General features: G+C 33.8%; 1 protein-coding gene across 2 annotated transcripts; it reads right to left on the bottom strand.

Moving 5' to 3' along the window:
- Positions 1–493: 493 nt before the first annotated feature.
- Positions 494–8,918, bottom strand: LOC127552509 (olfactory receptor 4K14). Of its 2 annotated transcripts, XM_051983013.1 has the most exons (2): positions 8,005–8,918; positions 494–521 (listed from the first exon to the last, which is right to left on the bottom strand). In XM_051983013.1, exons 1-2 carry the CDS (start codon positions 8,916–8,918, stop codon positions 494–496), a joined length of 942 nt encoding a protein of 313 aa, XP_051838973.1. The 2 variants fall into 2 exon arrangements, with proteins under 2 accessions (XP_051838973.1, XP_051838974.1); XM_051983014.1 differs by lacking the exon at positions 494–521 and having other exon boundaries at positions 7,986–8,918.
- Positions 8,919–24,117: the final 15,199 nt, after the last annotated feature.

Here is a 24,117-nt window from a genome sequence, read left to right on the forward strand (position 1 = left end):
CAGAAACAATTTACATTATGGAAAAGACCATATATTGAGTTGGGATATATAGAAAAAATTTTGAGGCCCATATTACCATGCTGATGAAAACTCAGAAAAAGGTGGAACAAGAAATCATACTTTCTTTAGGCATATAAAAATATGTTAATCTTATGGGCATTCAAATATAGCTATCAGGGAAGTCAGATATTTCACTACTAAACAATTTCATTGACATTTGCTTGGTGAGTTCTATTTTTGCAATATATGACTTCTATCTAGACTCAGGGGAAGGATAAAGCATGAAGCATGAAAATATAACACAGCTGCCCTAGCCTGTAGAGCAAAATATAGCAAGAGATAGACAAGAAACTGTAAAACACAGCTTCCAAAAGATATCTTTTTACAGCCTCATCCTCACCCCCAAAGCTTCCTACATTATTGAGAAGACTGACATTCTTTTGAAGGAGTTTGGTAGTTGGGCAAGAAGAGTGTAAAAGAAAACATACTACAACTAGAGAGAAAGCTTGAAGGACAAATGTCTCTAGGAGGGCTATTTATTCCATCAAATACTTACCTCCTTTCTTATATTAATTTACTCGTTTATATTGGCTATTTCCCTTCAACCTATAAGCAAGTCAAGTTTCCCCTTTATTAAACAAATAAATAAATGGCTTTTCCTTAACCCTTCTGACCAATAAAGCTATTGCATTGTCTTTTTTCTTCTTTACTTTCAGAGTTTTAAAAATGAATCTATATTCAGTGATTAAATTTGTTGACTATCCATTCACTCTTTAACCCTGATAATCTGCTTTCTGTCCCTATCAGAATATTGAAATTATTCCCTCAATAACTTCTTAATTATTAAATTCAATTGTGATTTCTTAGTCAGACTTTATTAGGTCTTAGAAAAAGATATCTTTCTATGATTACAATACCAAAGTTATAAAATAAAAATAATTCATACAAAACATTCCACTAGAAAAATATGAGGTGTATTGTTTTCAAGCACAGAGTCCAGGAAAATGGACCCAAGATGAAAGATCTCATATGACAAAAGAATACATTTCTGAAAATTCCTCTGTTGACCCTTGTAGAAAGGTTCAAATCATTCAGTTCATTTAACTGTAAGTCACACTTTATTCTTTTTTTTTACCCCTCATATGTAATTAATTATAGATTCTACCTTCAATCTCTTTGTCTTCTTATCTAGTTTGGGTCCAGACTGACTCAGATTGAGTATAAATAGCATTCATTTCTCCTTTAGCTAAAGGATCTTCCCCTCCCAGATTCATTTATTTATTTAGGGTGGAGATTATTTGCCTCAATTACTACCTAGCCTTAATCACTGAATAGGTACAGGCCCAGTCAAACTGAGACCTGTTGAAGACCTTTGCTTAAAAAGGCCAAAGTCTTCCATTTCATCCAGGGCCATCTTCAATCTTCTTGATCTATATCTGGTCACTGGATCCAGATGGCTTTAAAGGACAAAGTGAGTCAGGTGATCTTGCACGGTCCTCCCTCGTTTAAATCCAATTCATTTGCATGTCATGTTTATTATCTCCCTGATGTCATGTTCTTCCAGAACTAAGGACAAAAAACAATATCTAATAGGGCCTATACCTTAATTCAGGCTTTTGCTACATCTCTACTTGACAACAAATTCCTTTATTTGGCATCTAAAGCTTTTAGACTCCTTCCTGCATGTGCAGGGTAGATTAGAAAATGTGAAAACTATTATCTTTTATGCACTCTATATTTCAGCTTCTTGTTCCTTTCCATACATGGCATGGATCAATATTTTGTTTCCTCAATTGTACTTATTTGTTACAAGAAATGGTTATATTGGGTGGAGAAAATATTAGGAAATGACAGTGATTTTTTTTCTAAGCATCAGAAAATCACTTTTAAAGGGAAAAAAAGCAGAAATGTCTATAGGCAGAGCTATTTAACCTGAGAAATGTAGTTCTAAATAACATGACTTTTATTGCTTATCTGGACTCCATTTACTAATTGACACAGAAGGGTTGAAAAAGTAAATTCAAACTTAAGTTTGAGTAGTCAAGAGTGTAAGCTACATTCTTAAAGTTTTTTGAAATGAAGCCTTAGAATATTGAAGGACAATCTATTTTTCCAGAAGACCTTTATAGTAAACTAGCTATGAAGGGTGGCAAAAAATATAGGGATGAAGTTGATTCTGATCTCCACTCCCATGGTTGTTAACTTGGTGCAGGTTCTCATCATTTTATGCCTGGACTACAGCATTACTCTTTTATTAGCCTCCCTATAGTCACTTATTACTCTAATCCATTGCCATTATGCTGCCAAAGTGATTTTTCCTAAAGTTTAAGCCTGATCAGGTCAATATTCTACAGAGGAATTCGGTATTCTACCCTTCATCCCACCTTATCAAAGGAAAGAAAGAAGAAACTGAAGGAGTTGGTGTCAATCAAGCTTGTGGTAGCTCCCTTCAAGATTCAGCTCCAATCCTACCTTATGCAGGAAGCCTTTTCATATTTTCCCCTAATTCTCCCCAAATACTGGTAACTGCTTCTCTCTCAAATTGTCTTGCATTTACAATGTAGATATCTTACTTGACCAATTTCTTTGCATGATTCTCTGCCATTGGAATATGAACTCCTTGAAGACACATACATTGTTTTTGCTTTTATCATATCTTTAGCACTTATGATAGTACTTAGCATGGGGTAAGCAACTAATAAATTTTAATTAACTACACCTAACTGACAATATGAAAATGATATCTTTTTTAAAAATTAATTTAATTTTCTATTTATTTTTAATACATAGCTTTATGAATCATTTTTGGGGAAAAATCAGAGCAAAAGTGAAAAACCATGGAGAGATTAAAAAAAACAGAAAAAAGAAATGAATATAGCATGTGTTTATTTACATCAAGTCTCCTTACTTTTTTTTTCTGGATGGAGATGGGATTTTCTGTCCAAAGTCTATTGGATCACTGAATCACTGAGAAAAAACAAGTTTTTCATAGGTGATCATCACACATTCTTGCTGTTATTGTGTACAATGTATTTCTAGTTCTGCTTCTTTCACTCAGCATTAGTTCATGTAAATCTTTCCAGGTCTTTCTAAAATCAGTTTGTTTATCATTTTTTATAGGACAATAATATTCCATTTTCTTCATGTACCACAACTTGTTCAGCTATTCCCCAATTGATTTCTTGTAGCTACAAAAAGGGCTGCCATCTCTTTGTATGCTCAGAAATTGGAAACTGAGTGGATGCCCATCAATTGGAGAATAGCTGAATAAATTGTGGTATATGAATATTATAGAATATCATTGTTCGGTAAGAAATGACCAGCAGGATGATTTCAGAAAGGCCTGGAAGGACTTACATGAACTGATGCTGAGTGAAATGAGCAGGACCAGGAGACCATTATATACTTCAACAACAATACTATATGATGAGCAATTCTGATGGATGTGGCCATCTCCAGCAATGAGATGAACCAAATCAGTTCCAACAGAACAGTAATGAATTGAACCAGCTATATCTAGTGAAAGAACTCTGGGAGATGACTATGAACCTCTACATAGAATTCCTAATTCCTGCATTTTTGTCTGCCTGCATTTTTGATTTCCTTCACAGGCTAATTGTACACTATTTCAAAGTCTGATTCTTTTTTTGTACAGCAAAATAACTGTATGAACATGTCTACATATATTGCATTTAACTTATACTTTAAGATATTTAACATGTATTGGTCAACCTGCCATCTGAGGAACGGGGTAGGGAAAGGAGGGGAAAAATTGGAACAAAAGGTTTTGCAATTGTCAATGCTGAAAAATTACCCATGCATATATCTTGTAAATAAAAAGCTATTTTAAAAAAAGGGCTGCCACAAACATTTTTGCACATGTGAGTACCTTTCCCTCCTTTATGATTTCCTTGGGATACAGATCCAATAATGGCACTGTTGGATTAATGGGTATGCATAGTTTTATAGCTTTTTGGACATAGCTCCAGAATGCTCTCCAGAATAGTTGGATCATCTCACAACTCCACCAATAATGCATTAGTGTCCCATTTTTCCCACATGTCTTCCAATATTTATCATTATTTTTTTGCTGTCGTCTTAGCCAATCTGAGAGATATGAGGTGGAACCTCAAAGTTGTTTTAATTTGCATTTCTCTAATCCATAGTGATTTAGAGCATTTTATCATGTAACTATAAATGACTTTCTTATCTGAAAATTGTTCATATCCTTTGACCATTTATCAACTAGGGAATGACTTGTATCTTTATAAATTTGGCATAGTTTTTTTTTATAAATTTTAGACATTAGAGAGCTTTATCAGAAGTACTGGCTGCAAGGATTTTTTTTCCCCAGTTTTGTACTTCCTTTTTAATCTTCCTGTTGGTTTTGTTTGTGAAAAAAACTTTTTAATTTAATGTATACAAAGTTGTCCATTTTGCCTCTAATAATGTTCTCTAGATCTTCTTTGGCTATAAATTCCTTCCTTCTCCAAAGATCTGAGAAGTAAATTGTTTCTTGTTCTCCTAATTTGTTTATGGTATCATCCTTTATGCCCAAATCACGTATCCATTTTGACTTTATTTTGGTATGGAGTGTGAAATGTAGGTGTATGCTGAGTTTCTGACAAAATCATATCTTCTTTCAGATGTGCACTTTTTTTGAAGATCATAGAGATTCAAAAAATGTTTTCATATGTCAGTCAACCCACTTTCTAATGATATTAGTAGAAAATGTTTTTTGAAAAGGTTTTTAGATTTCAGAATTGAGAAAAACAAAGTGAGAAAATATGCTGGAACCAGTTTCAATTGAATATAAAAAGCTGGTTGTTAAATTTTCAGTGTGAGCATTAATACTTAGAATGCAGTAAAATATACAAATGAGGGTTGCAATGACTTTTATTGATTGTCTAAACTTAGGAAAATGGTGGAGAAAATGTTTATAATGCAGATTAAGCTAAAAGCAATTTTAAAACCTTATTTTTAAATAATTATCATTATACCTTTGTCTCATATACACATCATATTAATTTTTTGATGACTGACTTCTCCATTCTACATAACAATTTGAATGATTACTAAGTGTTCTATGAATTTGTTACCAAGTCAATCAAACAGCACTTTTCTCTTAGTCAGAAAATAAGGTATAGTGGGAAAAGCCTGGAACATGGAGTTATAAGGCTTGGTTTTAAGTCTGTCTTCCCATTCTTATTAACTATGTAACAATGGGCAAATCACTTCCCTTCTCTGGACCTCAATTTCTTCAAATAAACAAACATGAAATGTAGCACATACCAATGCACTAGTATGGGTACTAGATTACAAAATCAAAAATAAAACAGCTCTTGTCCTCAGGGAACTTGCATTTTCTTAAGGACATATAATATATAATTCCAAGTCAATTTACCTAGGACATTAAAAGTGAGACAGAAGAATTTGAATTTAATCCTAGTGACAAAGGAAGGCATTAAACATTTTTGAGTAACACATTGGAATGGTCAGACCTGAGATTTAAAATTATTTTGATAACTATGTGCCATGGTCAAATAATTTATTGTCCATCTTATTGGTGTGAGCCTTTTTTTTGTTTAAATAGACTGGATCAGTGATTTTCTCCAGAGTTCTATCATATCTAGGTTTTCTAGGATCCTATTAATCTCTCTAATTTCTTTCTTGTTTATTTTCTGGCTAGATTTGTCTGATTATGAGATGGGAAAATTGAGGTCCCCCACCAATATTGTTTTGCTGTCTATTTCTTTCTGTAACTGGCTTAATATATTCTGGTGCATACTGATTTAATAGTCTTACTATTTCACTGTTTATTATACCCTTTATCAAGATGTATTTTCCCTCTTTATCTCTTTTTATTAGACCTATTTTTAATTTGGTTTATTTGAGATCAGAATTGCTACCCATGCTTTTTTTTTTTTTTTTTTTTTACTTCAGTTGAAGCATAATAAAATTTTTTTTAAATAACTTTTTTATTGACAGAACCCATGCCAGGGTACAGCATTATCCCTTGCACTCACTTCTGTTCCGATTTTTCCCCTCCCTCCTTCCATCCCCTCCCTCAGATGGCAAGCAGTCCTTTATATGTTAAATAGGTTACAGTATATCCTAGATACAATATATGTGTGCAGACAGTTCTCTTGTTGCACAGGGAGACTTGGATTCAGAAGGCATAAATAACCCGGGAAGAAAAACAAAAATGCAAGCAGTTTATATTCATTTCCTAGTGTTCTTTCTTTGGGTGTAGCTGCTTCTGTCCATCCTTGATTAATTGAAACTGAATTAGCTCTCTTTATCGAAGAGATCCACTTCCATCAGAATACATCCTCAAACAGTATCGTTGTTGAGGTATATAATGATCTCCTGGTTCTGCTCATTTCGAAGCATAATAAATTATATCTTTACTCATATGTATCTCTCTGTGTCCTTGTAAACCACATATTTTATGATTCTGATTTTAATTCACTTTGCTATTTGTTTCTGTTTTATGGAAGAGTTCATCCCCTTCACATTCACAGTTATGATTTCCAGCTCTGTATTTTTTTCCCCTGTATATATTTTTGTTCTTTTTCTCCACCTAGTCTTAGTAGTGTTTTGTTTTTTGATCCACCCTACTCACTACCTTATCTTCTATCATCCTCTCCCCTTTCTCTTACCTTTATTTCCTTGTGTTTCTGCTTTCCCTTCTATCTAATTCCTCCTTTTTCTTTTCTCTTTCTCCTCCTACTTCTTTAAGGGGTTAGATAAATTTCTATATCCAACTTAATGATTAAGTTATTCTCTCTTAGATGAGATCAACCTTCAGACTATGCTCATCCCTTTCCCTTCTCCTCTCCATTGTAATAGGCCTTTTGTATCTCTCCATATGATCTAATTTGTCCCATTATATGTTCCCTTTCCTCTTCTTCTGGTACAGACCTTTTCCACACCTTAATGTCTTTTTCTTTGATATCATCACATCAGAGTACATTCACAACCATACTACCTGTCCATGCGATGCCCTCTGTCTGCCCCAGTAACAGATCCAGATCTCAAGAGTTACAGTTATTGTTTTCCAATCTAGGGATGTGAATAATTTAACCATTAAATTTTACACACACATAAACATACACACACACACACACACACACACACACACACACATACATTCCCCTGTTAACCTTTCTATATTTCTCTTCAGTCCTGTGTTTGTAGATTAAAATTTCTGTTTAGTTGAGTTTTTTCAATAGAAATTATCAAAAATTGATCTTTTTTTAAAATTGCAGGTATTAGTGAAGCAAACATAACAGTTCATTTTTTTTCTATTTTATTATCAAATTGTCCCAAAGGCAATATATTTTACTAGAAAACAAATAGAACTTAAGTTGTATAAATATAAGTTCTGTCTCTTACATCAGTGAGTTTAATGGTTCTGAGTAATTTTTTTTAACTTTTCTGAGTCTATGCTTTTTCATTTAAGATGGAGATTATAATATCTTAAATACCTGCCTCACTAGGTTACAGTGAAGATCAAATGAGATTATTTATATAAAGTATCTTATACCTATTAAAGCCCTGTATATGTTTATTTGTTTGACCCAACCTTGTGATTTCATTGTGAACGAGAATTCCTGATGAGGAAGCTCCTTCTATCACTTTAAATCCTGTCCTTCAGGTTGGAATCTTAGAGTTGACTGAAGTACTCTATCCATGCAAATTGTCATAATCATTATATAGTCAAATAACAGTGAACTCATTCCCTACAGACATCTACTTGAAAAATTGACAATTTTGAAGATAATACAGCATGAACAGTATCTCACTTATTTTTTTATCTCACTTATAAAAATGTTTCTAAAACAGAGGGCACCTCAAATTTCATTATATTGATAAAATAAAAATCATTGAATGAAATAATCAATTTTGTCTTTAAATAAATATACACTCTTCTAAGCTAGGGTGTGAACAGGGGCATCTTCATCAAGAAAGTCACTTGGGAATCAATGAAAAGTTATCTGCTGAGTCTTTAATTTTTTCATTGCTGTCTTCATGTCCTCATTTCTTAAAGTATAGATTATAGGGTTTAAGAGAGGGGTAAAAATGGTATAAAACACAGATAAGATTTTATCCACAGAAAACCTATTGAAAGGCCACAAATAAATGAAGATGCAGGGACCAAAGAAGAGCATCACCACCATGATATGGGCAGAACAAGTAGAAAGAGCCTTGGATGCACTCTCTGCTGAACGTTGTTGGACTGTAACAAGGATGACTGTATAAGAGATCATAAGAAGTAGGAAGCAGCTCATGGACAGCAACCCACTATCTGCAATCATCAATATCCCCAAGACATAGGTATCCATGCAAGCAAGCTTGATCACAAGAGGGAGGTCACAAAAGAAACTGTCCACATTATTTGGCCCACAGTAAGGCAAATTTACAGTAAAGGCTACTTGACTGATGGAGTGAATAAAACCAATAGCCCATGAAATGGTTACCAATCCAATGCATGTCCTCCAATTCATGATGGTCATATAATGCAAAGGTTTGCATATTGCTACATATCTGTCATAGGCCATGGAGACCAACAGTACCATCTCAGCACCACCAATGAAATGAAGAAAGAAAATCTGGGCCATGCATCCCTCAAAAGAAATGAGTTTCTTCTCACTAAGGAAATCTCTGATTAACTTGGGGGTAGCAAATGAGGCCAGCCACATATCTAGAAAAGAAAGATTGCCCAGCAGAAAGTACATGGGGGAAGAATAAAGTCGGGGCTCAGAGATCACTGTGATCACAATGAGGAGATTGCCCAGTACTGTGGCTATATAGATCAGAGAAAAAAATACAAAGAAAAAAAACTGGAGTTGTAAGGAACTGGAGAGTCCACTCAGTACAAACTCAGATACCACTGAATAGTTTTGCTGATCCATTTACTCCTTAGATGTTGCTCTGAATCTATTTAAAAATAAAAGAATTTGAAATAAAATAAAGAATAATTGGAAGAAAGAGAAAGAAGGTTAATATTTCCAGCTCCAATAGATATCTTTCTTCAGGGGTTCTTACAAAAATTTTCCTCCATGATGATTATAACTTTTCTTTTTCCCCACCCAACAAGGCAAAGAGTTTGAAATAACTATACTAATTTTCCTATTGCAGAATACAGTGGAAAAAAACAGTGACTTGGAGTTAGAAGACCAATTCCAATGACAGCTCTAGTATATTATGAGCCACATGAGAATGAAAAAGTCACCGATCTTAATCTCTTCATTTGTAAAATATAAATAAACAAATCAACTAAAACATTTTACTTTAAGGACTTTTTTCCTTTAGATAAAAAATACAGTAATTGATCAGCTTTCATTTTAATTAAGACAAAACTTTATTCTATATTCTGAGTTTGATAATAGTATTCAATAATTTTATAAATTAATGAAACTATTATGAAATTTACAATTTAATTTTTACTTAGACATTTTATTCTATATTTTTGAGCAATTTCAAGATGCAATTGTCCAGATGAAGGGAAGTTATGAGGAAATAGGAAAAAAAAGAGAAAATATGAGACACATTTAGAATGAGACAATTTGGAAAGATGGAAGGAGATAATGGTAAAGTAAGAAAAGGAAAGATATATAGAGGTATAATGGGTACAGTAGGTACTGATGTGCTAAGCAGAGGATTCTTTATTTATCTGAGATAGAGACTTGAGTTTTGTAGATTGCGACCTGCTATTCACTATTCTTTGATATTTTAATTAGTTTGATTTATTTTTATGAGCTATTGTTCATAGTTCTCTGACTACCCTGATCTTTCAAGTTTTTAATTATTTTAGTTTCTGTCCTGAATAGGTTAATCAGAAAAACTTACCAATATAGAAATCATTCTCTGCACTTTTGACATCAATGACTCATGTAGAAATATCCTGAAGACTAGATGAGATTCAGATTGAAGACTTGATTTTATTTCAAGCCTGAAGTTCTCCATCTCTATTGTTGGGGATACGGATAGGGGTATCAGAGTGATTGTGTGCAATCATACTTCATCTCCCAGCCTTACACAAAAAATCATATAGAAAAGGGGATTTTGTTTGTTTATTTTATCAAATGAGTGTTTATCCTATTCTGCAGCACCAGTGTTTTAAAGGATTCACTAATATATTGTTCCATACCTCAGAGACTGGAAGAAAAAATGAGAAAGGTAAGTGGTACAGGGTAGCTTATCTCCTTGGTATTCCTTTAAGTTTTCTTGAATAAAAAAAAGGCAAGAACCCTAGAAAAACAAGAATTTAAATTGAATAAATGAACTTTCACAAGAACTTAGCAAGTTCAGAGGCTTCCTAAATAATATCATTGTTCTCCTAGATTGTGCTCATATTATTTGAGAAGTAAAATTTGTATTTTAACTATGAGAACAAGAAAACAAAACTAAGCTGAAGATATAAATTTTGTTTTCCCAGCCAACAATCCAATTGGTCCTTCCTATCTCCCTCTCATCAATTTAATCTTCTTTTGTTTTGTTTTGAATTTGCTTACACTGCATAGATTATCTATCTACACTGGGATAAATGTGTAAAATAAATGCATAATCTTCTGCATTTTAAAACCATGAATGAGATCAGAGAGATTGAGTTTGTATTTTCATAAGAAAAAATCCTTTTATTCCTCATAAAAACCCAATAAAAAATTTAACACTTAAAGATATCTGAAGCAACTGACCCAAGTCAAGGAGCCTGGATTATAGTTGAGCTGATAGAGAGAATATCTAACTATTGTACATTAAAAAATCAGTTTGACATAAGTGAAACTCATAGAATTGGTAGAATTATTTTAATGTACTATTAAGTCTCCCAATCATATTTGAATTTGGTGCCCTTAAATATGTATTTTAGGAAATGCCTTCTTACTCCTTATCAATTAAAAACAACAAAAATAGATTTTCAACAGACATCTTGCCTGCCTTTCTTCCTTCTCCCCACCCCATGGATTTCAGTCATCTGCTATTTGGGTGATACCTAAAAGCATTAATTTCCTAAATTTCAGATGTGAAATAAATGCCAAAGAGAGAGGAAGAGAGAAAAAATATAGGAGGAGAGAAATTTGAGAAAGCAGAAAGCAAAGGGAAAAAGCAAAAGGAGAGAGATAAATATTGTGAAATGGAAGTAGGCAGATCCTTCTAGCTGATCCCATGTTCAAAGTTCTGCCTACTGAATTATAATCAGTATTTTTAGAAGCATTGTTTCCCTGAAATCTGTTAACATTACATAATCAAAAGTGTCGTAGCAGTGAAAATAGGCTGGTAATATTCATCATCTCATGGAATTTAGAGCTGGAAAGTACCTTAGAAACAGAGTTCAATTTTTTTTTTTTTACAGATGAGAAAATTGCAACCCAGAGAAGTTTAGTGATTTGTTTGGGGTAGCACAGATAGAAAGAGTTCCTAATGAGATTTCAGCATAGGTCTTCTTGATTCCAAGTCTAGTGAAAAGTGATATGGTTGTAAATAGTCCACTCATTCTTCCCTGCTTTCTTCTCTTAATTAAAACCTACTTAGGATGTTGCTATCCATACCACTACATGTATGACACTTATAAGAGTATAACATGTCTGAGAACCTTTTGAGCTATACTTCTCCCTCCAGGATCTTTGCTAAACAGGGATCAGTTTGCCAGAATGTCTTTCAAATACCAAAGCAACTGTCCAATTGACTAGCAAACCAATGGATTCAGTAAGAAGAAAAAAAATTCAAACTGCTGGTTGTTTAATTTATGCAAAACCAAATCAAAATTCAAAACACACCAGTTGATATTTTTTTCACTTTTCATTGGAGCAGAAAGATAAAGACGTCACAAGATCTTACATATTTAGAAAATATTTACATATGTATATATAAATATATATGTATGTATATGTATGCATACATATGTATGAAACTCAAAGATAATTTTGTTTCCCTCATACTTCTGGAGTTAATAAACATAATGTAGATAATTCAAATACATTTAGTGTATTTGCCTCAATGCACCAGTTCTTCTTAGAAAAAGATTTTACATCCTGGGCAATTGTTTTACACAATACACACACTATGGTGAAAAATGCTTAATATTATTTCATAGGTGTTAATATGTAATTAAAATATCTTTCCTATTTACTGATTCTTGTCAAATATTAAATGATCTCTGCTTTTATTAGAGCCATTTCTTGTCATCAAAAAGACTTTCAGATATCAATGTAAAACTGTTCAGGACAACCTACTTGTATTGGTATTTATAAAGGCAAAATGGAAGTAAAAGTTGAAGTGATTGATTAATTAAAGATGATATAAGCTTCATAACTTGCTAATGAATGAACTAAAAATGAATTTTTATAAATGAAATACTCTGGGTCACAGATACAAAGCACATAGAGAATTGAAAAGAAGAGTTACTGTATTTCCATAGTTTCAGCTCTTAACAGAAATGTAAGGAGAGCACCTCAAAAAGTGCATGAAGTTCTCTGCTTCTAAATGTTCACATCATTGTCCCTTTTTCTTCCTTCCCTCTTTCTTACTTCCTTCCATAGTATTTGAAAAACACTCACCTTTATGGAGTTTTAAAATCTTTCCTCCTTATCCATCTACTTCCAATCATCTTTTCACCTAATTCTTAAAAACAACCTATGTGGGGGGGGGGGGAAGAGCATTTTAAAGGGTTAGAGATCCCTCAGAAATTCTTACCTTTCATGAAATCATGCCCTGAAATTTGCATTAAAGACATATATAACTTTCAAACACATCAAATTAATAAAACTACAATGATTGAACAACTAATATTTCAGAGACTAGGGAATAACAAATTGTCCTGTTTTAGTGTAGCTTGCAGATAATAAATTAAGTTCCTATTCCCAGGGCAACAATAGGAAGTAATGCTAAAAGATTTTTTTTCTCTTGATAATTATCTATATAGATGCAACTCTATGGATAATTAAAATAATTGTTATTATCCAAATAAGAGTAAGTATTTTTTTAAATATCTATTGATAGCCTAATCTGTACAAACACTTAATGTTCTTTTTATGATATTGACCTATTTTTTTTAAAGTGACATAAAGATTATAGCTATAAATGGTATTACCAAATGGCTGAATCATTACAGTTCTCCACAAGATGACTTCATAACTGGCAGTATCAGAATTTGCATCTCTGTTCAGTAGTAACAACAATAATAGTTATCATTATCCCTTATATTTATATGATATTTTAGAGTTTACATTTTTAACTAGACAATTTTGTTGAATCCTCCTGAGTATTCCCTCAGATAGGGAGGAAAACTGAGGGCATTAGGACATAGGAGACTGAAACATTAAATGAATGACCTAAGGTCACACAGCTAGTGAATAACACCAAATTTTGTTCTTTTGACATCAGGACTGGTGTTTTTTCCCTTCTAGTTTATTATGGGATTATGAATATGGTCATCTTTATGGAGAACCATAAATTAAATACAAAAGGCATTTGAACCACCAATCCATTTCTTAAAAGTTCCATAGATATAACTCAAATGATATTGAGTCATGCACCTTGAATGACACAAAATATGAGTGAAGGATCTTTTTTACCCCAAATCCTATTGCCTATTTTATGTGCGTGTTGTCTTGTCTCGGCAGGATACTGACACCCTCTCCCTAAACTCTGCCTTTGCCAGAGATTACTTGGAGCTCATTCCATGCCAAACTTTGAACCTTCTATTCTATTGCTATCAGACATGAGTTAGGGACCTTCTATATTATACTTTAAAGTGCATGGGACATTGCCATTTGATCTGTTTCTTTACTTAAAATCCCTTTGGCAGATGATCTTCCCAGGTGCAATGAAACTAAAGTGTTGTCTCTCCTAAGTACAATGTGAGCAATTTAAGACTAGGAATTGTCTGAGTTTTCTATTTGCATTCTTACAGCTTAGCACAATGCTTGGCACATAATATACACTTAATAAATGATTTTGTATTTATTTAATTTATTATATCTTTAATTGTATTGGAACAGATATGAAAGTTCAAGATGTTTTTGAAGACCAGTAATCATCGTGAATATTACATGGCAATGAAATTCAGCAGGTAAATAGTAGCATAAAATCTGGAGGCAGAAAGACCTGAGCTGAGAATATGCTTTAAATTAAAATAACTAAATTAAATTAAATTAACATTTACATTCCCTTTCCTCTTCTCCCAATACAATTCTTTTTTCATCCCTCAATTTTTTCTTATATCAATATATCAAGTCAACTAATATCTATACCCTCTGTCTATGTATACCTCCTCTAATTGTCCTATCAAATATGCAGTCTTCAGGAGTTGCAAATACCTTTCTCCCATGTAGGGATATAAACAATTTAACCTTTAAATAACTTATATTTTTTCTTTCTTGTTTACCTTTTATACTTCTCTTGAGTCTTGTATTTGAAGATCAAATTCACTCCTTAGTTTTTTGTTTTTTGTTTTTGTTTTGCCCAGGACTTCCAAATTTAAAAAATGGAGTGACTGAAATGTGATATTCTGAAAGGCAAAAGAGCTTGTACTACCACTAAGAATCAATTACACAATAAGATTGAACAAAATTTTTTAGGAGAAAAGATGGAGAATCAATAAAATAGAGGACTTTTAATAATGTCTGATTAAAAGAACTGAGGGGCAGCTAGGCTCTGAGGTCAGGAAGACTGAGTTAAAATTATTTTCTTCAGTCAATTTTCATGCTTCCTTTTCCAAACCATAGGGTTTTTTTTCATAATTCCCTTTATAACTCATTTTCTTTCCTAATTTTTCTTCTTCATCTGTCATTTGGTTTTTAAAATCACTTAGCTCTTCCAAGAGAGTCTTTTCAACTTGAGGTCAATTCATATTTTCCTTTGAAGCTTCACATGTGAACATTTTGCCATCCCTGTCCTCTTCTGAGTTTGTGTTCTGATCCTCCCTGTCTCCATAATAATTTTCTATGGTCAGGGTTCTTTTTGCATTTTTGCACATTTTTTTTTTTTGAAGTTAAACTCTACTTTTTTTTTTTTGTAATGGCAAGGAACTAGAAATTTAGTGGATGTCTATCAGTTAGGGAATGGCTGAATAAGTTATGGTATGTGAAGGTAATAGAAAATTGATTTTATAAGAAATAATGAGCAGGCTAATTTCAAGAAATCCTAGAAATATTTAAATGAACTGATGCTGAGGGAAGTTAGTAGAACAAGGAGAACTTTGAACACAATAACAACAAAATTATGTAATTATCAACTGTAATGGACATGGCTCTTTTCTTTCTTTCTTTTTTTTTTTTAAATTTCATTTTGTTTCTGCTTTATTTTTCTTTCTTTCTTTTTTTAAAATATTTTTTTTTATTTACAAGTTACATGCATGGGTAATTTTACAGCATTGATAATTGCCAAATCTTTGGTTCCAATTTTTCCTCTCCTTCCCCTTATCCCCTCCCCTAAATGGTAGGATGACCAGTAGATGTTAAATATATTAAAGTATAAATTAGATACACAATAAGTATACATGACCAAACCATATTTTGCTGTACAAAACGAATCAGACTCTGAAATATTGTACAATTAGCCTGTGAAAGAAATCAAAAATGCAGGCAGGCAAAAATATAGGGATTGGGAATTCAGTGTAATGATTCTTAGTCATCTCCCAGGGTTCTTTCACTGGGTGTAGCTGGTTCAGTTCATTACTGTCCACTGGAACTGATTTGGTTCATCTCATTGCTGAAGATGGCCAGGTCCATCAGAATTGATTATCATATAGTATTGTTGTTGAAGTATATAATGATCTCCTGCCCTGCTAGTTTCACTCAGCATCAGTTTGTGTAAGTCTCTCCAGGCCTTTCTGAAATCATCCTGTTGGTCATTTCTTACTGAACAATAACATTCCATAATATTCATATACCACAATTTATTCAGCCATTCTCCAATTGATGGGCATCTACTCAGTTTCCAGTTTCTGGCCACTACAAAGAGGGCTGCCACAAACATTCATGCACATACAGGTCCCTTTCCCTTCTTTATTATCTCTTTGGGGTATAAGCCCAGTAGAAACACTGCTGGATCAAAGGGTATGCACAGTTTGATAACTTTTTGAGCATAGTTCCAAATTGCTCTCCACAATGGTTGGATGTATTCACAATTCCACCAACAATGTATTAGTGTCCCTGTTTTCCCATATCCCCTCCAACATTCTGCATTATCTTTCCTTGTCATTCTAGCCAGTCTGACAGGTGTGTGGTGGTATCTCAGAGTTGTCTTAATTTGCATTTCTCTGATTAATAATGACTTGGAGCATCTTTTCATATGGCTAGAAATAGTTTCAATTTCTTTGATCTTCACTTAAGCTGCCTTCTCTGGCTTGTGAATCTCTTCCACTGAATCCTGGCTGAGGCTCAGAGCTTCTAGTGGGCTTCCATTCTTTGATCCTGAAAGCTCCTCCTTATATATGCTCTCTTAAAGGTGTGAATCTTGTGGACTTATAGTAAGTACTAAGTACATGTAAATTAGAGAATCATTATCTCATCAATTCCACTGACTTAGTACCTTGTAAGAATCCTAACATCAGTGTTTTATTTTTGACCACTTTCTCTCCCAATATGCCTTCTCTTTTACTACTCCCTCCTCCTTTTTTTCCCCTTTTCCCTACTTCTTTTGCCCTCCCATTTGTTCTCCATTCTATTAGCCTACCTCCCTTTTCTTTTCCCTTCCCTATCCTATTTTCTGAATGGATAAGATAAATTTTTATACCCAGCTGAGTGTGTATGCTATTCCCTCTTTGAACCAACACTAAGAAGAGTAAGGTTTAAATTATGCTCATTCCCTTCCTTCTTTTCTTCTACTGTGCTAATTCTTCAGGGGATGGAATTTACCCTGATTCTGCCTTCATGTTTCCTCTTCTCCCTGTATAATTCTTTTTTCATTCCTTAATTAATTATTTTAATATCACATCAAAGTCATCTTTTTTATTATAGATTTTTATTTACAAGCTATATGCATGAGTAATTTTTCAGCATTGGCCCTTGCAAAACCTTCTGTTCCAACTTTTCCCCTCCTTTCTCCCACCCCGTCCCCCAGATTTCAGGTGGACCAATACATGTTAAATATGTTAAAGTATATGTTAAATAGAATATATTTATACATATCCACACAGTTATTTTGCTGCACAAAAAGAATTGGACTTTGAAATAATGTAAAATTAACCTGAGAAGGATATCCAAAAATGCAAGTGGACAAAAACAGAGGGTTTGGAAATGCTATGTAGTGGTTCACACTCATTTCCCAGAGTTCTTTCACTGGGTGTTGCTGCTTCTATTCATTATTGAACAAATGGAACTCATTTGGTTCATCTCGTTGCTGAAGATGGCCATATCCATCAGAACTGATCATCATATAGTATTGTTGTTGAAGTACATAATGATCCCCTGGTCCTGCTCAGTTCATTCAGCATCAGTTCATGTAAGTTTCTCCAGGCCTTTCTGAAATCCTCCTGCTGGTCATTTCTTACAGAACAATAATATTCCATAACATTCGTATACCACAATTTATTCAGCCATTCTCCAATTGATGGGCAGCCACTCAATTTCCAATTTCTAGCCATTACAAAGAGGGCTGCCATAAACATTTTTGCACATACAGGTCCCTTTCCCTTCTTTAAGATCTCTTTGGGATATAAACCCAGTAGTAACACTGCTGGATCAAAGGATATGCACAGTTTGATAACTTGTTGAGCATAGTTTCAAATTGCTCTCCAGAATGGCTAGATTATTCACAATTCCACCAATAATGTATCAGTGCCCCGGTTTTCCCACATCCCCTCCAACATTCAGCATTGTCTTTTCCTGACATCCTAACCAATCTGAGAGGTGTGTAGTGGTATCTCAGAGTTATCTTAATTTGCATTTCTCTGATAAATAATGATTGGAGCATCTTTTCATATGGCTAGAAAGAGTTTCAATTTCTTTGACCATTTATCAATTAGAGGATGGCTTGATTTCTTATCAATTAGAGTCAATTCTCTGTATATTTTGGAAATGAAGCCTTTATCAGAACTTTTGACTGTAAAGATGTTTTCCCAGTTTATTGCTTCCCTTCTAATCTTGTCTGCCTTAGTTTTGTTTGTACAAAAAAAGCTTTTTAACTTGATATAATCAAGAATTTCTATTTTGTGATCAGTAATGATCACTAGTTCTTCTTTGGTCACAAATTCCTTTCTCCTCCACACATCTGAGAGGTAAACTATCTTATGTTCTTCTAATTTATTTATAATCTCCTTCTTTATTTCCAGATCATGAACCCATTTTGACCTTATCTTGGTGTATGGTGTTAAGTGTGGGTCAATGCCTAGTTTCTGTCATACTTATTTACAATTTTCCCAGCAGTTTTTGTCAAACAATGAATTCTTATCCCAAAAGCTGGGGTCTTTGTTGACCAATGCTTTATAATATAGTTTTAGATCTGGTATAGCTAGGCCACCTTCATTTGATTTTTTTTTTTATTAGTTCCCTTGAAAGTTTTGACCTTTTGTTCTTCCAGATGAATTTTGTTGTTATTTTTTTTAGGTCATTAAAATAGTTTTTTGGGATTCTGATTGGTATAGCACTAAATCAATAGATTAGTTTAAGTAGTATTATCATCTTTATTATATTTGCTCAACCTGTCCAAGAGCACTTAGTATTTTTCCAATTGGTTAGGTCTGACTTTATTTGTGGAAAGTGTTTTGTGTTTTGCTCATATAGTTCTTGACTTTCCCTTGGCAGATAGATTCCCAAATATTTTATACTATTGGCAGTTACTTTAAATGGAATTTCTCTTTGTAACTGTTAACTGTTGGATTTTGTTAGTGATATATAAGAATGCTGATGTTTATGTGATTTATTTGTATTCTGCAACTTTTTAAATTTGCTCTTTTCCTAGCTTTTTAATTAGCAAGCCCAATTCATTGATCTTCTCTTTCTGTATTTTATTCAAGTAAACCTCTAACGATATAAAAATTTCCCTTATTACTGCTTTGGCTGAATCCCACAAATTTTGGTATGTTGTCTCATTGTTGTCATTCCCTTGAGTGAAATTATTAATAGTATCTATGATTTACTGTTTCACCCATTCATTCTTTAGGATGAGATTATTTAGTTTCCAATTACTTTTTGGTCTATTTACCCCTGGCTTTTTGTTAAATTTAGTTTTTATTGCTTTGTGATCAGAAAAGAATGCCTTTACTATTTCTGCCTTTCTTCATTTAATTTTGAGGTCTTTATGTCCTATGATCAATTTTTGTAGAGGTTCCCTGAATTGCTGAGAAGAAAGTGTATTCCTTTCTGTCTCTATACAGTTTTCTCCAACGATCTATCATACCTAATGTTTCTAATATTCTATTTACCTCTTTAACTTCTTTCTTATTTGTTTTGTGGTTTGATTTATCTGATTCTGAGAGTGCAAGGTCAAGGTCTCCCACTATTAAAATTTTGCTGTCTATTTCTTCTTGTAACTTCTTCTTTAGGAAGTTAGATGCTATACCACTTAGTGCATATCTGTTTAGTATTGATATTGCTTCATTGTCTATGCTACCCTTTAGCAAGATATAATGCCCTTCCTTATCTCTTTTGATTAGACCAAATTTTGCTTTTGCTTGATCTGAGATCAGGATGGCTATCCCTGCTTTTTTGACTTCACCTGAAGCATACTATATTCTGCTCCAGCCTTTTACCTTTATTCTGTATGTATCTCCCTGCTTTAAAAGTGTTTTCTGTAAACAACATATTGTAGGGTTCTGATTTTTGATCCAGTCTGCTATCCGCCTCTGCTTTATGGGAGAGTTCATCCCATTCACATTTATGGTTAAAATGACTAATTCCATATTTCTTGCCATCTTATTATCCCCAGATTATGCTTTTCTTTTTCTTGCCCCCCCCTTTCCACTTCTACTTCCATTTTTTATATTATATCAGTAAAATCAAATTATACATATACTCTTTATGTATGTCCATAACAGAAATACAGTTTTCAAGAGTTCTTTTTATCTTTTTCTGCTTTTCTTCAGTCCTATGGTTGGAGGTCAATTTTTTTGTTTAGCTCTGGTTTTTTAATTAGAAACAAATGGAATTCACCTGTTTTATTAAATGTCCATCTTCTTCCCTGGAAGAAAATGTTCAGCTTAGCTGGGTAATTTATTCTTGGCTGCATTCCAAGTTATTTTGTTTTTTGGCATATCAGATTCCAGGCCCTTTGAGCCTTTAACGTGGAAGCAGCTAGTTTCTGAATGATCCTTAATGTAGCTTGTCAGTATTTGAATTGTTTTTTTTTTTCCCTCTGCTTATAATATTTTTTCCTTAGTCTGATAATTCTGAAATTTAGCCACAATATTCCTTGGAGTTTTTATTTTAGGGTCTCTTTCAGAAGGTGTTTGATGAATTCTTTCAATACCTATTTGACCTTCTGATTCTATTACATCTGGGCAGTTCTTTTTGATGATTTCCTGTAAAATAGTGTCTAGGCTCTTTTTTTCATCACAATTTTCAGGAAGTCCAATAATCCTCAGATTATCTCTCCTAGATCTATTTTCCACGTCTGTTGTTTTTTCAAAGTAGATATTTAACATTTTTTCTAGTTTTTCATTTTTTGGGGGGTTTTCCTTGACTGATTCTTGGTGTCTCAATGAATCATTCATTTCTATTTGTTCAGTTCTGATTTTTAATGAGTTATTTTCTTCATTAACTTTTTAAAACTTCTTTTTGTATATGTCCAATTGAGTTTTTAAATGAGTTGTTTTGCTCTATGGAATTTTTTTCCATTTCACATTTTTTTTTTTTTACTGAGTTATTTTCTTTTTCCAATTCACAAATCCTACTTTCCTAGGAGTTCTTTATCTTTTCCAATTCACAAATTCTATTTCCCTGGGAATTCTTTATCTTTTCCAATTCACATATCAGGAAATTGTTTTCTTTTTCCACTTTATCAAAATTTTCTTTTAATGAGTTATATGCCTTTTCTATACTCTCTTGCAGAGCTTCTCTTTTCTTTCCTCATTTTTCTTCTAGCTCTCTTTTAAGATCATTTATAATTTTTTCTAGGAGAGCCTTTGTGATGGGGACCAGGTTACATCCCTCTTTGGGGTTTTGTCTGGAGACTGTCTGTTATTAGTCTCCTCAGGGTTGAAAACCTGCTCTCTTTCTGTAAAGAAGCTACCAATAGTTAGAGTTCCCTTGGGCTCATTTTTTAAAAGCCCTTAGGGTATGCCTTCAGGGCAAGGAAGTTACCAGCTTCCTCTATAGAACAGGGATAGATAGATGGACAGTAGCTGTCCTGAAAATGGGCTGCCTAGAACATCCAAGTCACAGAAGTGCTCTGGGAAGAGCTCTGAAGAAGAAGTGTCCCTGCCTTGGGAAGGCTGTGCTACAGAGGTTTCACTGCCCCAGGCAGAGCCCCCCTGCTGTGCAAATTTGTGGCTGCCCTGGGCAGAGCTCTCCCGCTGTGCAGAAGTGTGGCTGCCCTGGACAAAAGCCCCCAAGCTGCAGAATGCAGCTGCACAGCTATGCTGTGGTTTGTGCTAAGTCACTTCCAGTGCTGGGTGGGTGTGGCCAGATCCTATTAAATTCTGGAGCTTTTTGGAGTACACTCTACCTTTGGCATTTGTGTAACTTTTCTGCTGATCTACTGCTTTGTACCCAAAGCAGAACAGCCAACCTGTGGTAAAGTCCTTCCTACAAATTCTCCACCTGTGGAGATTGTCCCAACTCCAGTTCTCTCAGTGTGCTAGTCTCCGTGTTCTGCCTCCCTGCCTGAGCTGGTCTGCTCCTGCTGATCAGGACAATCCTTTTCTGGTGATCTTCTAGATTATCTTTGGCTAGTAATTTGTTATACTCCCAATATTCGTGGATTTTACTAGTCAAGCACTATTTCAGAAGCTGAATTTGGTAATTAGTAGTGAAGGTAGAAGAGGAGCTTAGAATGAAGTGTGTGTCCTCTTTGCCATCTTGGCTCTACCCATAAAGTCAAAGCTAATCAATTGGAAAAATATTAAGTGCTCTTGGATAGGTTGAGCAAATATAATAAAGATGACAATACTACCTAAACTAATCTATGTATTTAGTGCTATACCAATCAGAATCCCAAAAAACTATTTTAATGACCTAGAAAAAATAACAACAAAATTCAACTGAAAGAACAAAAGGTCAAGACTTTCAAGGGAACTAATGAAAAGAAATCAAATGAAGGTGACCTAGCTATACCAGATCTAAAACTATATTATAAAGCAGCAGTCACCAAAACCATTTGGTATTGGCTAAGAAATAACCTAGTTGATCAATGGAATAGGTTAAGTTCAAAGGACAAAATAGTCAATAACTTTAATAATCTAGTGTTTGACAAACCCAAAGACCCCAGCTTTTGGGATAAGAATTCATTGTTTGACAAAAACTGCTGGGAAAATTGTAAATAAATATGGCAGAAACTAGGCATTGATCCACACTTAACACCATACACCAAGATAAGGCCAAAATGGGTTCATGATCTGGAAATAAAGAAGGAGATTATAAATAAATTAGAAGAACATAAGATAGTTTACCTCTCAGATGTGTGGAGGAGAAAGGAATTTGTGACCAAAGAAGAACTAGCGATCATTACTGATCACAAAATAGAAATTCTTGATTATATCAAATTAAAAAGCTTTTTTTGTACAAACAAAACTAAGGCAGACAAGATTAGAAGGGAAGTAATAAACTGGGAAAACATCTTTACAGTCAAAAGTTCTGATAAAGGCCTCATTTCCAAAATATATAGAGAAGTGACTCTAATTTATAAGAAATCAAGCCATTCTCTAATTGATAAATGGTCAAAGGTTATGAACAGACAATTTTCAGATGAAGAAATTGAAACTCTTTCTAGCCATATAAAAAGATACTCCAATCATTATTTATCAGAGAAATGCAAATTAAGATAACTCTGAGATACCACTACACACCTCTCAGATTGGTTAGGATGTCAGGAAAAGACAATGCTGAATGTTGGAGGGGATGTGGGAAAACTGGGGCACTGATACATTATTGGTGGAATTGTGAACAATCCAGCCATTCTGAAGAGCAATTTGAAACTATGCTCAACAAGTTATCAAACTGTGTATATCCTTTGATCCAGCAGTGTTACTACTGGGTTTATATCCCAAAGAGATCTTAAAGAAGGGAAAGGGACCTGTATGTGCAAAAATGTTTATGGCAGCCCTCTTTGTAGTGGCTAGAAATTGGAAATTGAGTGGCTGCCCATCAATTGGAGAATGGCTGAATAAATTGTGGTATACGAATGTTATGGAATATTATTGTTCTGTAAGAAATGACCAGCAGGAGGATTTCAGAAAGGTCTGGAGAAACTTACATGAACTGATGCTGAATGAACTGAGCAGGACCAGGAGAACATTATATACTTCAACAACAATACTATATGATGATCAGTTCTGATGGATATGGCCATCTTCAGCAACGAGATGAACAAATGAGTTCCATTTGTTCAATAATGAATAGAAGCAGCAACACCCAGTGAAAGAACTCTGGGAAATGAGTGTGAACCACTACATAGCATTTCCAAACCCTCTGTTTTTGTCCACTTGCATTTTTGGATATCCTTCTCAGGTTAATTTTACATTATTTCAAAGTCCAATTCTTTTTGTGCAGCAAAATAACTGTGTGGATATGTATAAATATATACTTTAACATATTTAACATGTATTGGTCTACCTGCCATCTAGGCGATGGGGTGGGGAAAAGGAGGGGAAAAGTTGGAACAGAAGGTTTTGCAAGGGCCAATGCTGAAAAAATTACCCATGCATATATCTTATAAATAAAAAGCTATAATAATAATAAAAAAAATAAGAGGCCTAAAGAAATAAAATGTCTAGGATAGAAGGGACTTTAAAACAATCATCCCATCTGCCTCCCTCATTTTAAAAACATGAGATCCAAAATGAGGAAATATGTTTTCAAGATCACTTGACTAGCTAATAGAAAAATTGGCATAAAGATCTTCACTCCCTCCCATTCTAGTGCTATTTTCAGTCTAACACCCTATTGATCACTGGTCTCTAAGGTCAGAGGCCTAAATGTTATCTTACTTGGGATTTGCAACATGCATTTCATG

Source organism: Antechinus flavipes, chromosome 2 (genome assembly GCF_016432865.1).
Source record: "Antechinus flavipes isolate AdamAnt ecotype Samford, QLD, Australia chromosome 2, AdamAnt_v2, whole genome shotgun sequence".
Lineage (NCBI taxonomy): Eukaryota > Metazoa > Chordata > Mammalia > Dasyuromorphia > Dasyuridae > Antechinus > Antechinus flavipes.